Source organism: Cricetulus griseus, chromosome 8 (assembly GCF_003668045.3).
Source record: "Cricetulus griseus strain 17A/GY chromosome 8, alternate assembly CriGri-PICRH-1.0, whole genome shotgun sequence".
NCBI classification, from domain to species: Eukaryota; Metazoa; Chordata; class Mammalia; order Rodentia; family Cricetidae; genus Cricetulus; species Cricetulus griseus.
In genome coordinates, this window is record NC_048601.1 from 2,700,551 (window position 1) to 2,719,829 (window position 19,279).

General features: G+C 44.5%; 2 protein-coding genes across 11 annotated transcripts in view; both read right to left on the reverse strand.

Moving 5' to 3' along the window:
• The window catches only part of Ppfibp1 (PPFIA binding protein 1), a 146,771-nt gene that overhangs the window by 21,571 nt on the left and 105,921 nt on the right, over nt 1–19,279 (reverse strand). For 7 of the 10 annotated variants that reach the window (XM_027430079.2, XM_027430081.2, XM_027430085.2 and 4 more), the window contains 8 exons: nt 15,817–15,909; nt 13,949–14,063; nt 12,460–12,492; nt 11,117–11,178; nt 10,245–10,320; nt 5,723–5,877; nt 1,012–1,112; nt 360–416 (listed from right to left, as the gene is read on the reverse strand). In XM_027430079.2, the coding sequence (XP_027285880.1) occupies nt 360–416; nt 1,012–1,112; nt 5,723–5,877; nt 10,245–10,320; nt 11,117–11,178; nt 12,460–12,492; nt 13,949–14,063; nt 15,817–15,909 (692 nt within the window). The remainder of the gene's footprint in view (nt 1–359; nt 417–1,011; nt 1,113–5,722; nt 5,878–10,244; nt 10,321–11,116; nt 11,179–12,459; nt 12,493–13,948; nt 14,064–15,816; nt 15,910–19,279) is intronic. The other 3 variants (XM_027430084.2, XM_027430087.2, XM_027430088.2) reach the window with 1 other exon arrangement.
• LOC118239255 (eukaryotic translation initiation factor 1-like) lies at nt 6,338–11,178 on the reverse strand. Its single transcript, XM_035448677.1, has 3 exons — nt 11,117–11,178; nt 10,245–10,320; nt 6,338–7,498 (listed from the first exon to the last, which is right to left on the reverse strand). The coding sequence occupies exon 3, from the start codon at nt 7,453–7,455 to the stop codon at nt 7,135–7,137; it is 321 nt and encodes a 106-aa protein (XP_035304568.1). The 5' UTR covers nt 7,456–7,498; nt 10,245–10,320; nt 11,117–11,178; the 3' UTR covers nt 6,338–7,134.

Here is a 19,279-nt window from a genome sequence, read left to right on the forward strand (position 1 = left end):
GCCAGTTTATTAAACTGTAAGTGAGCAGCTCTGCCAGCTGCCACACTCTCTGGGAGCCCTTTCTCTTGGAGTAAAAAAAATACAAATCAGCACAAAAATGAATTAAAAGTTCTGAACTTCAAATGAACACTGATGAGGGAAGACTAACGATCTGCAAGCGCCAGGCATGAGATGCCAGGAAAGGGGTGTTTCTCTGTAAACATAGGTGCTCCAGCCTGGCCTGCCGTGGCACACGCAGTCTTGTACTCATGAGGGGAACAGCCACCGTGGACCACTCCTGGTAATGGTTACCCGGGCAAAACAGACTCCCACTCTCTCAAGCCTTGATCATGCTTCACACTTGACAACACACGACTTACGAAAGACCATCACATAGTGGGGCTTCAGCGGCAGCACCCAGGATTGCTTTTCCATCACTGCAAGACATTTTTTAAAAAGGCATTTGTTAATGTCATGAACCAAAAACCACACAGACATCCCTGGGCTTATAACGGTGAAGTCCCAAAGAGCCCATCAGAGGCTCAAATCACTGGGGCCTGTCTGCACATATTCTAAGTAAACAGAAATGTTTAAGAAAAAATAATGCAAAGAAAGTTATTTCTAATTTTTAAACGTTTTCTTAGGCCTAATTCAAATTTAGGCAATTAGTTTGAGAATTTTTCTGCAAAATATCTATTTGCTTCTGGAGACACCACTCTGTCCCTGTTGTGTTGACTTTATAGTCACCCTTTAAACAGCCTCATGGCACCAAGGGTAACTACTCTGCCTTCTCCTTTCAACAGCCAGCCATGACCTAGAAAGTTCAACCCAACTTCCTTAAAGGCCCCTCTACCTCCATTCCCTCCTTCCTCCAGGCTCCTGTCTTGTCTTCCTGACTAATGCATTTTTAGTTTAATTTGACAAAACTGACGATGAAAACAGCATCCATAAATCAGTGTGATGTGTTCCTATTTTTGGTTACTCTATTTCTCTGAACACTGATCTCACAATGCTAGTCCACATATAACATACGTGTCTTCAAATGAAGCCTCAGGCTTAGTAGGCAGCTTGGACTTTTCGGAGGTTTCCACACCCATAGACGGTGGCAACAGTGAAGGGGCTGAAGCTTGCAACTGTAAAACATCAAAAAGTAAAAAGAAAATCAACCAGACGAGCGAAACACAAGCACAGAGTAACAAAACCTAACAAGGTTGGTCTATCTAAATCTTACACACCCGTGCTTAGAACTCTAGCCTTGTATTTATAAAACCATCTCAAGAAAACAAGCATCTAAGTAAAGGAAGTGTTAATGGAGGAAACACCTTGGAGAAAGGGAGTTTAATTTGGTTCTAAGACAACGAATATCCTGAATAAGAAAGCACCTTACACCACAAAAAGCGCTGAGTTCTGATCACATTAAAAGACCACGGAATGCCAGCGCCAAAGCACTGACTCTTCAGCATAAACAGATGGTAAACAAAGCACTACTTTCATTTTCATATCTATAGTAGTCTAACCCATAACATATGTCATGTGGATTCATATTATTTTATGTGTGAACAAGGTAACTCAGCTCAACTGCCATAACTGAAGAAAAATGCATTAAAATCAGCTAGAACATACTCTGTGGTTACCAGTTAAAATGTTTGGTGTAGTAACAGCAACACTGTAGAAACAATAAAATGTGGACCCCATTTTCTCAAATACCTCTGAGTCCTAGGGCTGGAGTCTTTCTTAATGTATGAGAACCGGAGACCAGAGTGTGATTGGCATCAAAAGCTCACAAAGGAAATACTTAAAAATTATTCAGTGAACTCCAAGTCAGCCAATCAGTGGTCTCCTCGTTTAACTATTTGCTGCCTAGCACACACCCAGTGTTTCAACACCGAGCCATTATTTGCCTATCCTGGCACTCGCTCTGTAGACCAGGCTGGCCTCGAACTCACAGAGACCCACCTGCCTCTGCCTCCCGAGTGCTGGGTTCAAAGGTGTGCGCCACCAATGCCCAGCCCACTTCTTATTTTCTTTCCTCCCTCTTTAATTATTAAAATTAAAAATTTAATCATACTGTTCTCCTTCCCTTTCCTACCAACCCCATGTACCTTCCTCCCAATCTCTCTCTCTCTCTCTCTCTCTCTCTCTCTCTCTCTCTCTCTCTCTCTCTCTCTCTCTCATCCATTCCCTCTTTTTGATCAGGATCTTCTACATAGCCTAGGTTGGCCATGAGCTCGACCTCCTATGAAATTACAGGTGTTCATCCTACACGCCTGCACTGGCCTGGCTGCTCATTCCTCAGTGTGCCAGGTAGACACACAGTGGACACATATCAACACCAACTGCCCAGCAATGGTTTCGCCTTAGCCATATACTCCACCAACAGGCAGTCAGACCTGCCTGAGCTCCCAGAATTCAAAACCCAGGGACGGTAAGATGGACTTGGGTGAGTTTAGCCAACAAAGCTCAGCTTCATGAAGAAGCAATGAACTCAGCTGTGTCAGTTTTGCCTGTTACTGCCTGATGGCACCATGGAAGCTCATAAAACACCATATTACTGTAAAATAGAGTTCTGCCCTGTTTTTTTTTTTTTAATTTTGTTTTATTTTCCTGGTTTGGTTTTGGTTTCAGTCTTTACAATCAATGTTGGGTAATCTCTTTAGCACTCATCCATGCTTCTTGAAGTTCAATGATTTCCCTGGACTCCTAATGATGGGAAAAATACACTAACACACTGGCCTGTTTCCTTGATTTCTTTTTCAAACTTTTAAGGTTTCAGTTCCAACTTTAATTTTCCCTCCTGGGTTTTCTTTAAAAATAATGTTGAACTCTTATCAATTCTCATCACCTCATTTTTGTTCCGTTTGGAGAAATCACTGACAACAAACCAAACATCATTAAACTGGAATTCATGAGGGCTGGAGAGACGGCTCAATAGTTCCTGCACGCTCTTCAGGGAACCTGGGTTCAATTCCCAGCATGGTGGGTCACAATGTCTGCTAACTCCAGTTCCCGGGGATCTGGTGCCCTCTACTGACCACTCTGGAAACTGCAGGCACGCAGTGTACATTCATATATTCAAACACAACACTTGTGCACATGAAATATATGGAAACAAACCTTTAAGCTGAGACTCATGGAGCAAACACTCTGCAGAACAACATGGTATATGACACATATACAAGGAATCCCTCTCTACATGCAACACACTTATTGGCTATCAAAGTCCATCCCCACACCCCAAGACTGAGGCAGGAGATCACTAGTTTCTATGCTGTCCTGGGCAACAAACTGAGCCTCTGTCTCAAAATAAAACAAAGGGGTTTTCCCTTTCAATATAAACACATTTAAAGAGCATGAAGCTTCTCCCTGTATCTTATCTCATAACTAAAATCTTCATTAGTGAACTGTCCCAGTACTCTCTAACGCTTAAGTGCCCATGTTAGTGTTTTTCTCTTTGAATTAATTTTCACTCAATCCGGTTTTCACTTTCTCAGGACTAGTGGTGTAGCTCAATGCAGAGCACTTGCAGAAGCATGCACAAGGACTCAGGTTCGATGCCCAGAACTGTAAGGAGAGGGAAAATAGGACTAGAAAAGAGATTCATCACTAAACATTATTTTTCCATTATGGGTTATCAACAACAGATATAAGAGAAGGAAAGCAGGAGAGGAGAGATGGCGAAAGGAAGGAACTGTGGGACACATAAGACTTTGAGCTGAATGAGATGTTCCCAGCTCCTGGTCTCTCCAGACAGCAATTATACTACAATTAAGGTGTGGTGTGACCTCGAGGAATCCTGGGACAGGTATGGCCTGCTATGAGACTCTCTCCAGCGGCCCTGCAGGGAGCCTGGGCCCTAAGAGGCAGCAAGGAATTGTGGTGATATTTTGTTTATGACTTATTAAAACCACCAGAGATGAAAATAGCAAAGCAGACACACTCGTTGGCCATAGAAGGCAGGCAGTGGTGGCCACACCTTTAATCCTAGGACTCAGGAGACAAAGGCAGACAAATCTCTCTGAGTCCAAGGCCACCCAGGGCTACACGAGATTGAGTCAGTCTAAAAGAGTAACAGAGCTCATGCCTTTAATCCCAGGACTCATGAGAGGTATTTAAACAAGAACAGGGTCTCAGAGCTGACATTCATTCTCCAGCCACACTGAGAGGAGGCTTGGTGACTGCTCCTGGAGACAGGATCAGCCCTTGCAGCCTGAGACAGAGGTGAAAGCTAGTGTCTTGGCTATTTTGCTTCTCTGACCTTCAGGCTGAAGACTGAACCCCAGTGTCTGTCTCTGGGTCTTTTATTTATCGTGCTACAAGGAACACTCAGACAAGCTCATCTCCAGTGCAGTGGGCTGGAGGACGCACCAGAGTAGCTCAAGTGGGCAAACACAGCAGGGAATGAGAGGTGGCTGTGAACCTCCATGGCACTTTACAAAGCGGAGACAATAGTCATCTGAAAACATCTAGAGGGGAAAAGAAAGCAGACTTGGACAGAAGAAGGATGAGCTCCGAAGCTGCCCTCCACTGCAGAGTGGCACCACCTGTCTAGCCGGGTTTGGAGCTGTTATGGACCAGGGGCAGGTGTGCGTTCATCTTCCCTCCTTTTAAGCAGGGTCTGCAGTAGTCACCCACTCCTGTCTCACCACGAGTGCTGGGTGTGTGGTGACAGATGTCTTGCTTCGCTACATCCCAGCACTGAAAGTTGTTCAGAGAGATACTCTAGGAACTCCCTGAGGGACCTCCCTACGAATCAGCCTGAATGGATGGCAGCTCCCAGGAAGGGCGTTTGGAGATACCTGGAGAAGGGAAGGCCTCCTTTCATATGTGAGAAGGTATAAACTGGTTTACCCAGGAATGAAATGGTGATTGTTTTCCAAAACAGTTATACCACACCTCACTTCATGTGCTCTTACACCACAGTGTCACTTGGACCGTGAGAGAGAGAGTGTTTCGCTATGAATCTGGTTGAGCTGTGGTTGCAGCAGAAATGACTTCTGAGCTAGGGGATGCAAATCCACCTTTCTTCTCAGGATGCTCTCATCACAGCACTGTGAGGCAGCCTAGCAGTCTTAGGGAGTTCTAATAGGCTGCCTCCATAGCAAGGCAATGCAGTGAGACGCCTTCCTGCTACTCCTGGGCTGAGCTACTCCTGTTCCTGACGACCTCTGCCCACTCTGCAGACTCCTCAGGAAGATGACAATCCAGCCGCAGTTTGGTGCTGGTGTGTAGTACAAAACGAACAGATGTTCTCACCACTTTGATGAATGTAAATGAATTAAAGACTTTGCTGACCTCTGATTGCGTTTTCTGAGTCACAACAAAACTAGACTTGTTTATTTGCCCTAACTCACCCTTACCTGACTTACTCGGTATTTAGTCTTTAAGAGGACGGACTTTAATCTCATTTTTTAGGGCATCTATCTCAAAGGTGCTCATAATTGTTTTTGAGACTAGAGTTCTTTCAGGCTGCTCTCAAATTTCCATCAGCCTCAGCCTCTTACACAGCTGGATCTACAGGAACACGCCAGGGCACTTGCCTTGTTTTTATTGAGTTTTACAAGAAATTGTGACTTTGCCCAAAGCCGTCATTACAAAGAGGAGGAAGCACACATTTAAGAAGGAAGAGAGACGGACAGACCGATGGGTGATGGGGCTGGAGAAGAACCACACGGCACTGGCAACAAACATACAGCAAAGACACAGCCCCTTCAACACAGACCAAGTTTCAGATTCCCAGAGGTACCTCTTCTGGAGCGCTTGTGTTGAATGGGTCTCTGCTGGGAGACCCCATGCCTGGTGTAGAAGAAGTACTTCTCTCCAGGTCACTAAAGCCCTGTGCATCCAACAGGGTGGAGATGGAGCTGGAGTGGAACAGACCCTCACACTCACCATCCTGGCCTGCAAAAGACGGAGCAAATGATGCTGCAGTTCACTTTTGGAAGAATCAATAATTATAAAAGACCCTAGAGACAGATATTGGGGTTCAAAGTTCAAGCTGAAGATTAGAGAAGCAAAGCAGCCAAGCCAGTAGATCTTACCTCTTCCCAGCTGAAATGGCAATCCCGTCTCCACCAATCCTCAGGGGTAAAAGGCTCTAAGTTCCTTTTTCCACCCGGCCACATCCTCCTGTCTCCCCTCCCTAGTGCTGGGATTAAAGGTGTGTGATCCCAGGTGCTAAGATTACCTTTGTGTGAGCTCTATTTCTTTTAGGACTGGATCAATTTTGTGTAGTCAGTGTGGCCTTGAACTAACAGAGATCCAGCTACCTCTTAATCCCGAGTCCTGGGATTAAAGGTGTGTACCACCACAGCCAATTGATCTCTATAGCCTGAGGCTGACTTTGCTTTCTGAGTCCTCAGGCAAGCTTTAATAAATCATAAATAATATATCACCACACAGAATCATACTTAGGCATTTCTTTTCTTTTTCTTAAACATGCACTGTACTGCTGAGCTATGGGGCCAGTCCAAAACATAAACAGAGTCATTGTTTCCTGGCTTCATACGAAAATCAGCAACACAGAATACAGCATCTCAAACTATAAGCAACTAAGGCCTGGTACCCAGGCCACACTAAGTACCCATCAGTGGTATTAACAGGAGGAGTCAGGTTTGATACAGCATTGACACAAAAGATGTTTCAAAAAAGAAACAAACCCAAATTTATTCCAAGATCCCACTGTAATTTTGTTTTAAAACTCCCAGGCTTTATAAATATTAGTTTAGCCTGGCTTGGTGACTTGTACCTTTAATCGTGGCAGTCAGGAAATGAGAGCCCAGGAAGCAGAAATTCAAGATCATCCTTGGCTACATAACAAGTTCAAGGCCAGTCTGGGCTATATGAGATCCTATCTCAAAAAAGTTAAATCTATCAATCAATCACTCAATCTATTTACCTACCTATCTACTCTTTACCTACACACATCCCTATATATGCCAGCATATCCAGCTACACCATAATTTTATTAAGATTAACTTTATTTTGACTCTTTTCAGTTTATTGCATGAAGGAGTTACACTAGTCCAAGCTAAAAGCAGACCCCAAATGGCTACATTATACAAGCTGTGAGGTTTTTAAACTTGTGAGAAAGGACGGGAGGGAAATTGTACTCATTGCAAGGAAATCCTCACTTAAGCTTCAGAGAGTCACAAGCCCTTAAGACCCATGAACCTTCAGCTGGTCGTCCTGAGCCAGTCCAATCTCTCTCAGGAACTGGCAGATGTTCTTGCGCTGGTCACCCTGTAGCTGAATTACTTCTCCATATTCTGGATGCTCAATTACAGTACCATTGCAGGCAAATTTCTTCTTTTTATCATAATCGTCAGCAATCCCTTGGACAGTAGTAAGGGTCTTCCTGGCGTTTTTCTGTTGAATTCTTATATGGATATAATCATCAGTGCCAGCAGGAAGCAGGTCATCACCCTTAGTTGCATCAGCAAAGGGGTCCAAAGAGTGGAGGTTCTGGACAGCAGACATCGCTGATTCTTTCTCCTCAGTGGAAATGGCCTGCGGGAGGTGGCTGCGGGAGAAGGCGGGCAGGCAGGATGGAGCGTCGGGAAGTAAGGGGGCTAGAGGGGGAGGCAGTTGAGTCCTTGGTGGTGGCTCAGTGACTGGGGCTTTTATTTTTATTTATGACCATGTGTATATATGCCATGTGGATGCATGTATCCACAGGGGCCAGAAGAGGGTGTTGGATGCCTTGGAACTGGGTCATGGGCTGCCAAAGTGGGTGCTGAGAGCCGAACTCCAGTCCTCTGCAAGGGCAGCAAATGCTCTTAACTGCAGTGCAATCTCTCCAGCCCAACCATAGCTTTTAAACTGAGGTTTTACTATAATTTCATCCTAACTTTATTAGACTTTAGATGTTGCTAAGAGCTTTGTGAAGAGTAATTAAATAAACACATATTATGGAGTAATCACTTTTCATAGAACCCTCCACCATAGCAGGGCATGATTTTTGTGACTTGTGAAAACCCATCCTGCTGTATCTGATCTCAGACTTTTATATGGGGCTGGGGAAGTTCATTCAGCTCATCAAGTGCCTGCCGTGTGAGCACAAGGACCCAAGCTCAGATCTCCAGCGCCAACATAAAAGTCAGGCCTGACCTGGAGAGGTGGCCCAGAGGTCAAGGGCACACGGGGGTCATGAAGAAGACCTGCATTTGGTCTCCAGCCTCTGAACGAGGCGACTCACAACTCCCCTAACTCCAGTTCCAGGGTCTGAAGCCCTGCTCTGGCTTTCTTGGGCACTGGCACACATGTGACATACATACAGCCCCACACACACACATAAATAAATAAAAATAAACCTTAAAAGTCAGGCATGGTGGTCTATAGCCTTAGAGACAAATGTGGCATACGCACCCCCCCCCACACACACACACATACTTAAATGAAAAGAAAATAAACCTTTAAAAGCCAGGCATGGTGATCCACACACTCAGAGGTAGGGAGCTAAAGGCTCACTGACCAGTCAATCTGGCCAGCTGTGAACTCCAGTGCCAGTGAGAAACTATCTCCTAGAGGGGCTAGTGATACGGCTCAATGGGAAACGGGGCTTGCTGCTAAGCCGGGTGATCTGAGTTCTGGGCCTAGAATCCACATGGTAGGAGGAGAAAACCTGCCCTCACAGGTTACCCTTGGTGTACCTCCTGGGAAGTGGCAGTAGTCCTTCATGAATAAAAAAGATGATATCCACTTCTATTTACTTGTCTATCTGTTTCGGAGCCCCTGGTTCAAAGCAGAAGGTTTTTGTGGGGTTTTTTGTTTTTTTGTTTTTTCTTCTTTTCATGCATGAATTCTTCAGAATCAAAACTTCTGAGAGTGCAGCTTAGTGGTAGAGCACTTACCTAGCATGTTCACGGTAGGTTCCAAGCACCAGTAAGTAAATTAAAGATAAAATTTCAAAGTCTTGAGCATTTCACAACCATCTCTTGTGCTGGCTATTTTCTGTCAGTCTGACACTGGCTACAGTCATTTGGGAGGAGAGAATGTCAACTGAGAAAATGCCCCCACCAGATTATCAGGCAAGCCTGTGTGACTAGTAATTGATGGGAAAGAGCCCAGCCCATTGTGAGTGATGCCACCACTGGCCTGGTGGTCCTGAGGGTACGTAAATAAACAGGTTAAGCTAGGCAAGAGGAACAAGCCAGTAAGCAATTCCCCTATATGGCCTCTGCTTTAGCGCTTGCCTCCAGGTTCCTGACCTGTCTGAGTCCCCGTCCTGAACTTCCCTCAGTGACGGACGATGATATGGAAGTATAAGCTGTTTCTTTCCTTCCCAAGATGCTTTCGGTCACGGTGTTTTGGCAGAGCAAAAGAACCCCAACTAAAGTATCTCTCAAAAGCCATGTTTTCATTGCTTCTCATCATTAGGGTGACAATGACCTACATGCTCACAGTAAAAAAGTCCTCTAACCTCCTGTCTGTTTCATATGACCCTCAGTCTTTCCATGGCTGAGAACGGTCCTCTGCAGGTGAGGCAACAGACCTTCATGTGTTCAAAGAGGAACTGACACTCCCTGGCCTTGGGAAACGATGTCATCACTTACAGTGGCTTTAGCCACAGATGTCTATGTCTTTGTTGATTTATTTCCCCTTGTTCATGACCATCATCTACTACAGCATGTCACAACCTTACTGCGTCTGGTCGATTCAGATCCACTGGGTCTCTCTCAGCAGTCACAATGACTGCAAGAATCTTTTGACTGGCTTCCCCTGCTGCTGATACTGGTTGGTCTTCCTTATCACCCTTTTCTGGCAAAGGTCACGTTGCAAACTTGTTATTCAGCCCCGGGCTTGGGGTGTAGCTCTGTGGGAGAACATTTGCCTAGCATGTGCAAAGCCCTAGGCTCAAGCTCTCAGACCAACAAAACAAAACCTCACTGGATTCTCTATACTTGTTTAAGAGCAGATGTCCAACCCAGCCCTACTGAGATTCCTCTCAGGACATCATGCCACACCCTCTCCACAACTCAGCACTTTCCAGACACACTGGTCTCCTTCTAAAACATCCAAGGCTCTTGGCACCTAGAACTCTCTGACAGAGACATTCTCACTGACACAGGCATCTACAGCACACTCGTCTGCCGGAGTGCTCCCCACAAGCATGGCTGCCTAGCACTACGTCAATACACAGATGAGCCACCCAATCTGGGATGACGCATATGAACTACATAAGAAATTGAGTCCAAACATGTAAGCTCATGGCTGGTTAAGTGTAAATGGAGTAGGAAGGTTTCAAGAAATGTATTCTACTCTATTACCTTGGGCCAGAATTGCTGGGTCCTGCATTTTCTTGTACCTGTTCAGGCACTGCCGGAGATCTTCTATCTTCTGATCCTGCAAACGGCATAAACCATCACCATCACCACTATGACAGTTCTCAAGCAGGAAAGGTAAGTGCTGTGAACTGTTTGCATTATCTGAAAATATTTCCAAACTTTGGTAAAAGTGGCAATAGCTGTACTTTTCCTATGTGTATCACAGACATATGAACAGCACCCCTGATCTTACAAATTCTTTAACCTGCCATCTTTAAAAATAAAACTGATATAACAGCATTCCACAACAACAAAATCAAGAGCCAGTGAGACAGCCCACTGTTGGGAGAGACCCAACACTGAGCCTAATGACTTGCCTTTGATCCCAGTGGAAACAATTCCAGAGTTCAGATCCCCAGCAAACATGGGGCATGGCAAAGGTACCCTCAGCACTTTTGGGGAGTGGGTTAGAAAGATAGAACTGGACTCCCAGAGCCTGCTGACCAGCCAATCTAGCTCAATCAGCAAGCTCAAAGGTCACTGACCGTCTTAAAAATGAGATGGAGAGAGAATAAAAAGACATTTGAAGTCAACCTGACCTTAACTTTCAGCTTTCATATGTTTGGGGGGCACACATGCACATACACGCGCGTGTGCACACACACACACGCACAGATGCACGCACAGAATCATAAGTGACATCATGGACACAGTGCACACTCAAGTAAGAAGAGACTAGGAAGACCCCTTAACATCAGTGGAGTCTTGAGTGTGTCCTGTCCGGGTGAAGTGGCTCAAGGAACTGCATACAGCAGTCAGGATGATACAGAGCGTAAACAGAACAGCGATAAAACTTACATTCCATTTCTACCCACCTTCTCTTCATTTGCTGCCATCAGGGATTCCACAGCCTTTTTCATTTTCTGCACTTCAATGTCTGAAAATGAAGCCACATTGTTAAGAAGCACACCAGCTACCCTGTGAGAGAAGCCACGGTTCTTCTGCCTGGAAACTTTCAAGGTAAACATGGCAATGATTCCCTCTTAGGGACAGTAAGAGGTGAGCACTTTCTGCCTCACCCACACAGTTGTCACTCCAGAAAGACAGCAATGTAGGCAGGGGAAAGCAAGATACCCTTTCCTAGAGAAAGAACAAAAATCTTCCTCTAGACACCAACGGTGAAATATGGGTGCAGCAGTGATGACAGTAACTGAGTTTTCAAAACAGGAGGTCATGGGCAGTGAGTGAGAGCAATGGATGGTATTCCCAATGACCAAGGCGGAGGGGCGGTGCTCAGTCATGGCCAAGCTGGGGATGCCACGGTGAGAGCCTGAGCGTGTGTTCATGTGAGCAGCCATGCTGAGGAGCCAGCTGTCATTCCACAGGACGGAGAGAGAGTAACCTGCTTCATCTGCAAGCCTCACTTCTAACACTGTTCTAAAACAGAAACCAAGACACCACAGCCACAGTGTGCACAATGCCACTCTCCTTAAAGTCTGATGACCAAATACAAGCCTTACTTGAAAATTGAAAACTTAAAGCACTTTAAGTAAAGTGAACATTTAACCCCAAAGTGAGCCTACAATTACAATATGGAAACAGAATATTTAGACAAAGTTACCAACTTATGGGGGAGAGGGGATTCTAGTAGTTTAAAAATTGTACTGATGCATTTTCAATTAGGAATGGCTGAGGTCAGTTTGTTGTTTGTTTTAAAGCAAATTCCCTTAACCTATGAACTCATGCTCTGCGGTCAAGTAAGGGTTTAAGTTTATGGGGCATTAAATAGCCTGGGCTCCGTAAAGCTTCAGAGTAGACCCCCTCACATAATGAGTTCTGTGGCAGATGGAGCGAAGCTCAGCACATGCTCTGCCATGGAGACGAGAGCCAAGTCTCCACAGATGTGCGTGCTGTCTTGTCCTCTGCACCTGTGCCTCCCACACCACAGAGAGCACGCTTTCTCAGCTCACTTCTCTGTGTGCCCTGCTGTACTCTGGGAAGTGAACAGGCTGCGGGGAAAAAACCTGCAACATGATCTTTTCCTCTGCATTCTATAGTCCGTCTGTCTAGCCTCTGTTTTGTACACCGTGAAGAAATGGGGGGCTTATTGATGAAGCAGCTGCACATGTTTACTGACAGGAATGTTTTAAACATGCAAAGACGGAGTGGCACCAATGGCGAATGAGAAGCTGATGGGAAAATACACCAAGAACCTTACTTTTCTCCTTGAGCTTCTTTTTAACATTTTCATCTGCACGGAAAACCCATTGGGTTGGAAGTTAGCACACATTACAACAACAATAAAAATCCATCTTAAAGGTCCTAGTATTTGGTTTCCTTTTACCTAAACGCTGGAACTCTAATCTCAAAAATAACCCAGAATGTGAAGCAACACCGCATGCCTTTGGGCCTGCAGCCGCAGGAAGAACTACTGTGCAGTCAGGTGAATTGCTCCCTCCAAGCTTCAGCTTTCTGAACCTCACCGTTTCCGTGTGAAAGTTAGGCCCACGGGCCAAACCAGCCAGGATGTGGACAGGCCAGTGTCACTCTGGTAGTTTTTCCACCTGTCAGTTTGACACCTGGTCCTCCTGACTCTGTGCCACACCCAACACTAAAGTCCAACATCACTGCTCAAGGAGACAAGTCCACTGATGACACAGTCAGGATCAGTGTCAGACTGCCACGAGGTTTCTAAGCCCTTATGTTCAGATCCTGAGCTTAGCTGGCCCTGCGTGACGATGAGCATTTCAGACTGGTTCCAATCCCCGATTCAGAGTGGGCAGCACTCCCCAAATACATCTCTAGCCTACATGCACTCACAGGGTCCATTCTATTCTTAAACCCTAAAAGTGGGACCACCATTGTGGTTCAGGGGTACAGCATGTGATTAGCAGGTTCGATCCAAAAATGGTGGTCTGTTTCTGAATGTCCTATAACATTATTTTACTTGTGTCAAAACTCAGCAAGGAAAGCCCACTTCTCTAAAGCTTGGCAAACTGAGTTTCCAATGGGTATAAAATGCTATTTGTAGCCGGGCAGTGGAGGCATACACCTTTAATCCCAGCATTCGGGAGGCAGAGGCAGGTGGATCTCTGTGAGTTCAAGACCAGCCTGGTCTACAAGAGCTAGTTCCAGGACAGCCTCCAAAGCCACAGAGAAACCCTGTCTCGAAAGCTCCCCCCCCCAAAAAAAAATGCTATTTGTTTCCATACAAGGCACAGCATAACAGAGCTCCACCAACTGGAATCTGGCTGTCTAAATGAGCCAGAAATTGCTCTGGTGTTCAGCATCATGGTTGCCACTGGACATATTTATACATACACACACACATACAGACATACATACATACATACATACATACATACATACATACATACATACATACATACATGTGTGCGTACACATCACAAAGGAAGGTAAAGTCTGACCTAGTATTCCAGATATTATACATATTATATTTCAAGATTTAAAAAAAGAAAAAATGGAACCAGGGTCTCCCTGTGTCACCCAGGCTGGGGTCTAACCTACGACCCTTCTGCTTCCGTATCCATGAGTTGGGACAGCAGCTGTGTGTCACTCCACCAGACCCAAATATAAGTTTTTAATGTCACTGGAGTTGTTTTTCTGTTGTCCAGTGTCAGTTCCTCTCCTGTATTTCATGGGATTTTAACAGAGCAAGGCATCAAGCGACAGCCAGCCAGTCTTACCTCGATCAAGGATTTCCATCCCGTCTCCTTTCGTTCTGCACAGCACTCTTTCCTGCAGCCTTTTTACTTCACATTCCTTCTCCTCCAGTTGCTCTTTTAAAGACGTCAGTTCGTCCTACAAAATCACAAATTCATTTTACAACAGTAGACTACGGCAGAAGAGGAATATTTATAGAGCATATTAGCCCTGAAAGTCAAAACTCAGACTATGTGAATGAGACAGAAATCTGCAAAAACTTACACACAAACACAAATTAGACAAAGGCGATGGGGAGCACTGCTAATATGAGTAATTTGTAATAATTACAGTGTGGCTGTTTCAAGTTTGTGAGTAAATGTAAGAAGTAACAGAAGAATAACCAGGACATGGTATTCGCTAAAGTTCCACCTACGTTAAATCAGAAAGTCTCACCAAGTTAATCAAAGATGCCAGTCAAAATTAGATACATGTCATAAAAAGCAAAATAAAATACAAATTCAAAAACACTTGCTTGGCTTCCTCAGCATTTCAAGGAGACTCTCATGATTCTGGGATAACCACTGGGCTTCAGTAGCCAAGGGGAGGCAATTTGGGGGTGACGTGACTAAATTGTGGTGGACTAGATAATTCACCCTCATCACTGAGTAAGACAGATTCCTGCAGCAATGGGAAAGAGGAATCTAGAAAAAGAGGACTTAAGTCTTCCTGGTGATGGTGTACCTGCAAAAGCTTCTGAGGCTACCGATGTGTTTGCAAATGTTTTCAGTTTCAGTTTTGCTTTACAAAGTACTCGCTGTAGCAAATTTATATGTTGCAGCCTGTATCTGATGCAGAAACTAGTTGTGCAATGACAACTCGTCTGCCTTTTACTCAGTGTGGCATTTACTCTCAGAACCTTCATTCAGCTATCTGTACGTGCAGTTCTATGAAAAATCCACTCGGGACGCCAAGTTGGCCTTGTACTCCTGACTTATGGTAAGGATGGAGTCCAGTTCAGAAACCTCCATAGCCCTGCAAGCTGTGCTGATCCCTCCTCCTGCAGGGCTCTGAGCAGTGACTTCTCTTCCCCGCCATAATGATGAACTCATCATACACACTGACCTTCCAGAAAACCCTAACAGAGGACAGCCAGCTCCAGTTATTGAGATGAAATTCTTCCACAGGTGAACTTTTTAACAATTATTTTATTATGCTTAGGGGTCACATAGTCTAAGAAATAAGCTTATATGCCAATACTTTTATATTTCAACCATTCATTATTTACATTAGAGATTGCATTGTCCTTTTAATCAGGGTGTATGTGTTCTTTATGAACAGGTGGCACACACACACACACACACACACACACACAACACACACACACCACACACACACACACACACACACACACACACTAAATGCACATGCTACTAAAAACACCATCACAGCAAAACGACATGAGCCAGAGAGCAACAGCCAGGGGGCTCCCGACAAAGTCTACTACACCTTCAGGGACTCCCACTTTTGTTCCATCCGTTGCTTCTCATACTGCATCTGACCCACCTTGATTTTCATGCTAGAAAGTTTGGCCATTAAAGACTGGTAGAGAGACAGAGGGATGAGAGAAAACAAGGCAGAAAAAGACAAGCAAAATAACCGAGAAAACAGTATCAGTTCATAAGAAAGTTAGGTAATTCAGAGACAGCAGGCTGTGTCCTGCCAAATTAATCAAGCCCTGGGTTCTACTGAGAGCTCTAGCTCGTAAGCTCGGCGTCTCCAGCTTCAGGGAGACACCGTTTACTCATAAGGTATGTTCGTTATCATGTACTAGTTAGAAACACTTTTATATATGATTGATCACAGAATGGTAGACCACATTTAAAAAAATTTTTTTCAGAGAGAAACTTACTTTAGTTGACTTAAGTTTTTTCTCATACTGAAGTCTTTCGCTGTCCATTTCACTGACTTTTAACCTCAAATCACTGATCTCTTGTATTAGCCCCTGTCAAAAAATATTAATTAATTAGAAAAGGGTATAGCACAGTTCCAAAAGGAGTAGCCAGGAAGCCCTAAGCCAGCAACAGCTCCTCAGACATGAGCTGTGAGAACCAGTCCTAACAAAGGAAGATATGGTGATATTTACCCCTGACAGCCAAAGCATACTTGCATTAACACAGTAACTTAAGTTTCCAGGACCTCTGCCCCCAAGTGCTGGGCTTATGAAACCTAATGCAGCCACGATTCTGACTAGGAAAATGCTATTGTTGGAATGCTGTGGAATAATCCTGCTGGACACTGTATTACTCACATTGGTCAATAAAGACCTGACTGGCCCATAGCCAGGCAGGAAGTATCAGCAGGACAACCAAACTAAGGATGCTGGGATGAAGAAGGTTAGAGTCTAGGGAGACACTAGACAGCTGACTGAGGAAGTAGGATGTGCAGAAAAAAAATGGTACCAAACCACATGGCAGAGACTAGATAAGAAATACGGATTCATTTCAATGTAAGAGTTAGCTAGTAACAAGCCTAAGCTATTGGCTGAGCATTTGTAATTAATATAAGCCTCAGTATGTTTATTTTGGGAGCTGTAAGGCTGTGGAACCTGTAAGAGGTCAGGCCTACAGTGTGACCTTTGGCCATTAGGGACCTGCCCCTGAAGGAGACTGGGGGAACCCAGAGCCTTCCCTCTTTTCTGCTTCCCTACCTTACTGGGGAAGTTGGGGGGAGAAGACAACTCAGGGACCTGCAGGCAGAAACCAGATGAGTGCTGGTCGCTGGCTCACTCACCTGGCTCATGCTCACCTGGTTGGAGGTTCCCCACAGCGGACTAGGCCCGCTGCATCAGTTAAGATAAACAAGACAATTCCTCACACACATGCCTGCAGACCAACCCAACAAAGGCAATGACTCCCTGGGACTGTCGACTAGTGATTCAAGGCTGTGCCAACCTGACAGTCAGTGCTTACTAGGACATGACAGAAATGGGACTAGCTCACAAAGGCAGTTTAACCTCGGGATCAAAGCCACTTAGCACCCATTCCTATATTCAAACTATCTATGGACCCCACCTTTGTCACATAAACTAGAATTTTCTCTAGCTTAATATCCTTTTCTGTGATGCTTTAGTAGTTCTGTAATTGTTTGCCTAGTCTACAAAAATATAGGCCTAAATTTCTTTAAACTAAGAATATCAACCTGAAGGTAGACATGAAGGTATTGTGTGTGTGTGTATTGTGTGTGTGTGTATGTGTGTGTGTATTCATATATCTAATACAATACAATGATGTAATTTTATGTGTGCAAAATTTTTAAATATCCAAATGACTTCATAACAATATAATTTAATACCATTTCTGTTTTCATTTTTAAAATACGCTTTTCATTTGCTCCTCTTCTCTGCATAGAAGTCAGGAGAGGCCTTCCTTCCCTTGGTCTTTTAGACTTTGTTATTGTTAGTGGAAAGCTTTGAACTCCCAGCATGTGCTACTGTAAACATTGCCACTTCCTTTAGTGGTGACTGCAAAGACAAAGAAACAACTACAGAAAAGTGGACTATATATTGAGATCATTTTCAGTTTTGTTTTGTTTTGTTTTTTAAAGAAAACTATCCAAGCCAGACAGTGGTGGCACATGCCTTCAATCCCAGCACTTGGGAGGCAGAGGCCCCGAAGATCTCTGTGAGTTTGAGGTCAGCCTGGTCTACAGAGTTCTGGGACAGCCAGGGCTGCACAGAGAAACCCTGTCTCAAACCAACCCCCGCCCCCGGAAAAAAAAAGGTGAACCTAAAACAAAACTATCCAATTGCTTTTGGTGGTAATACACTTTAAATATGCACTAAAAGTCTAATATGAGAGAAGTCAGATAGGCCCATGACAAGTCTGGCTGGAAAATATGGCACTGTATCCTTACTATTTCAATTAGTTTATCAGTTCAGCCTCCTGTCAGAGCTCTGCATTGTGGCCACCTGTGTTCATACCAGAAGGGGGCGCTGTTGAATGAGCCAACCATCTCCCATTAACAAGTTCCAGGACAAGCCAAGTTCTAAGTCCCCAAGGTTTAAAGATTTTAATACGCTATTTCTTGGAAATGCCTATAAGTATCCCTGACTTCAACATTTTCTTGGACACTAAATAGCCAAACACTCTGAAATTCTCAAATAGTGTTGAGACTTGAGATTGCAGAAATAGCTAGGCAAATGTTTTATTGTTAAGGAAACATTAAGCCAGAACGTGTACATATACCATTCAGTTTCAACGTTTGAAGACTATTTTTGATAATTTTTACATAAAAACACAATAGTCAAACATTCTGTCATCTACCTTGTGAATATGCATACCCCATTTTATCAGCAGTGTGGATTGTTTCACGGAAAATGATCAGGGACTGTGTTTCCTAGCAGTGTGCTCATGGTGTCCCTTGGTGTTTGAATGAGAATACGTGAGAAACAAGGTGTGACACAAAAGGCAGACAGACAAAAGTGATGTGGGTGCTGCAGCTTAGTTCCTCTGATTAAACTAAAGCACACTGCACAGGGGAAGACTTCACCCAAACTTTGCCTCCGTGGTGTAGACAGCCTCCTCAGCTCCCTTCCCTGCAGCTTCTTAGCTCCATCTGCAGCCCCAGCGACTACTTAAGTGTGAAGCCAGAGGATGGCAGGATGAGGAAAAGGAAAACAACTTAACAGATTCTTTCAGAAAGCATTAGACACTCGCCTTTAATCCCCAGCACTCGGGGAGTAGAGGCAGGCCGATCTCCCAATCCAAGGCCACCCTGGGCTACAGAGCGAGTTCCAAGACAGCCAGGGCCACACAGGGAAACCTTGTCTTGAAAAAGAAAACAAAAGGACAACAAAAAAGCACTAAAACAAGACTTTTAAGAGACTGGGCCACGCTCCTGCTTTAAGATGCTGAGTCCTGATTAAGGTGGAATGTGCTCTTAAGAGGGACTCACAAGGGAGTTTCAAGGTTAGAACCCAAACCATGAAGGAAGTAAACAACCAAGGCTTTCCGTTGTAACTGGATCTTGGATGGGAAACTTTATTTTGTAAATCACAGTGGAATAAGTTACTAAATCATCTCAAGCGTGGCATCACATGGTATTGATAACACGGAGTCAATATGCAAATATTTGACATGAAGGGAAGAGAAAAGGAAGCAACCCTTCTTCCCTCCCCTTCCTAGTATCAGGACACTGACCCAGGACACCACCACGCACCCTGAATCCAAAAACAAAGCAGAAAATGCAGAGTTTGCTGTGGTGCACTCTGGTTTTTTCTTTTTTTCCTTGTGGTTCTGGGAACTGAACTCAGGTCCTGCACATGTTGAGAAAAGAAGGAATTTCTTTCCACTACTCATTTCACTTTGGCTCGT

Bases quoted from the DNA above. Each gene is read 5' to 3' on its own strand.
- LOC118239255 (XM_035448677.1), bottom strand. From the start codon at position 7,455: ATGTCTGCTGTCCAGAACCTCCACTCTTTGGACCCCTTTGCTGATGCA.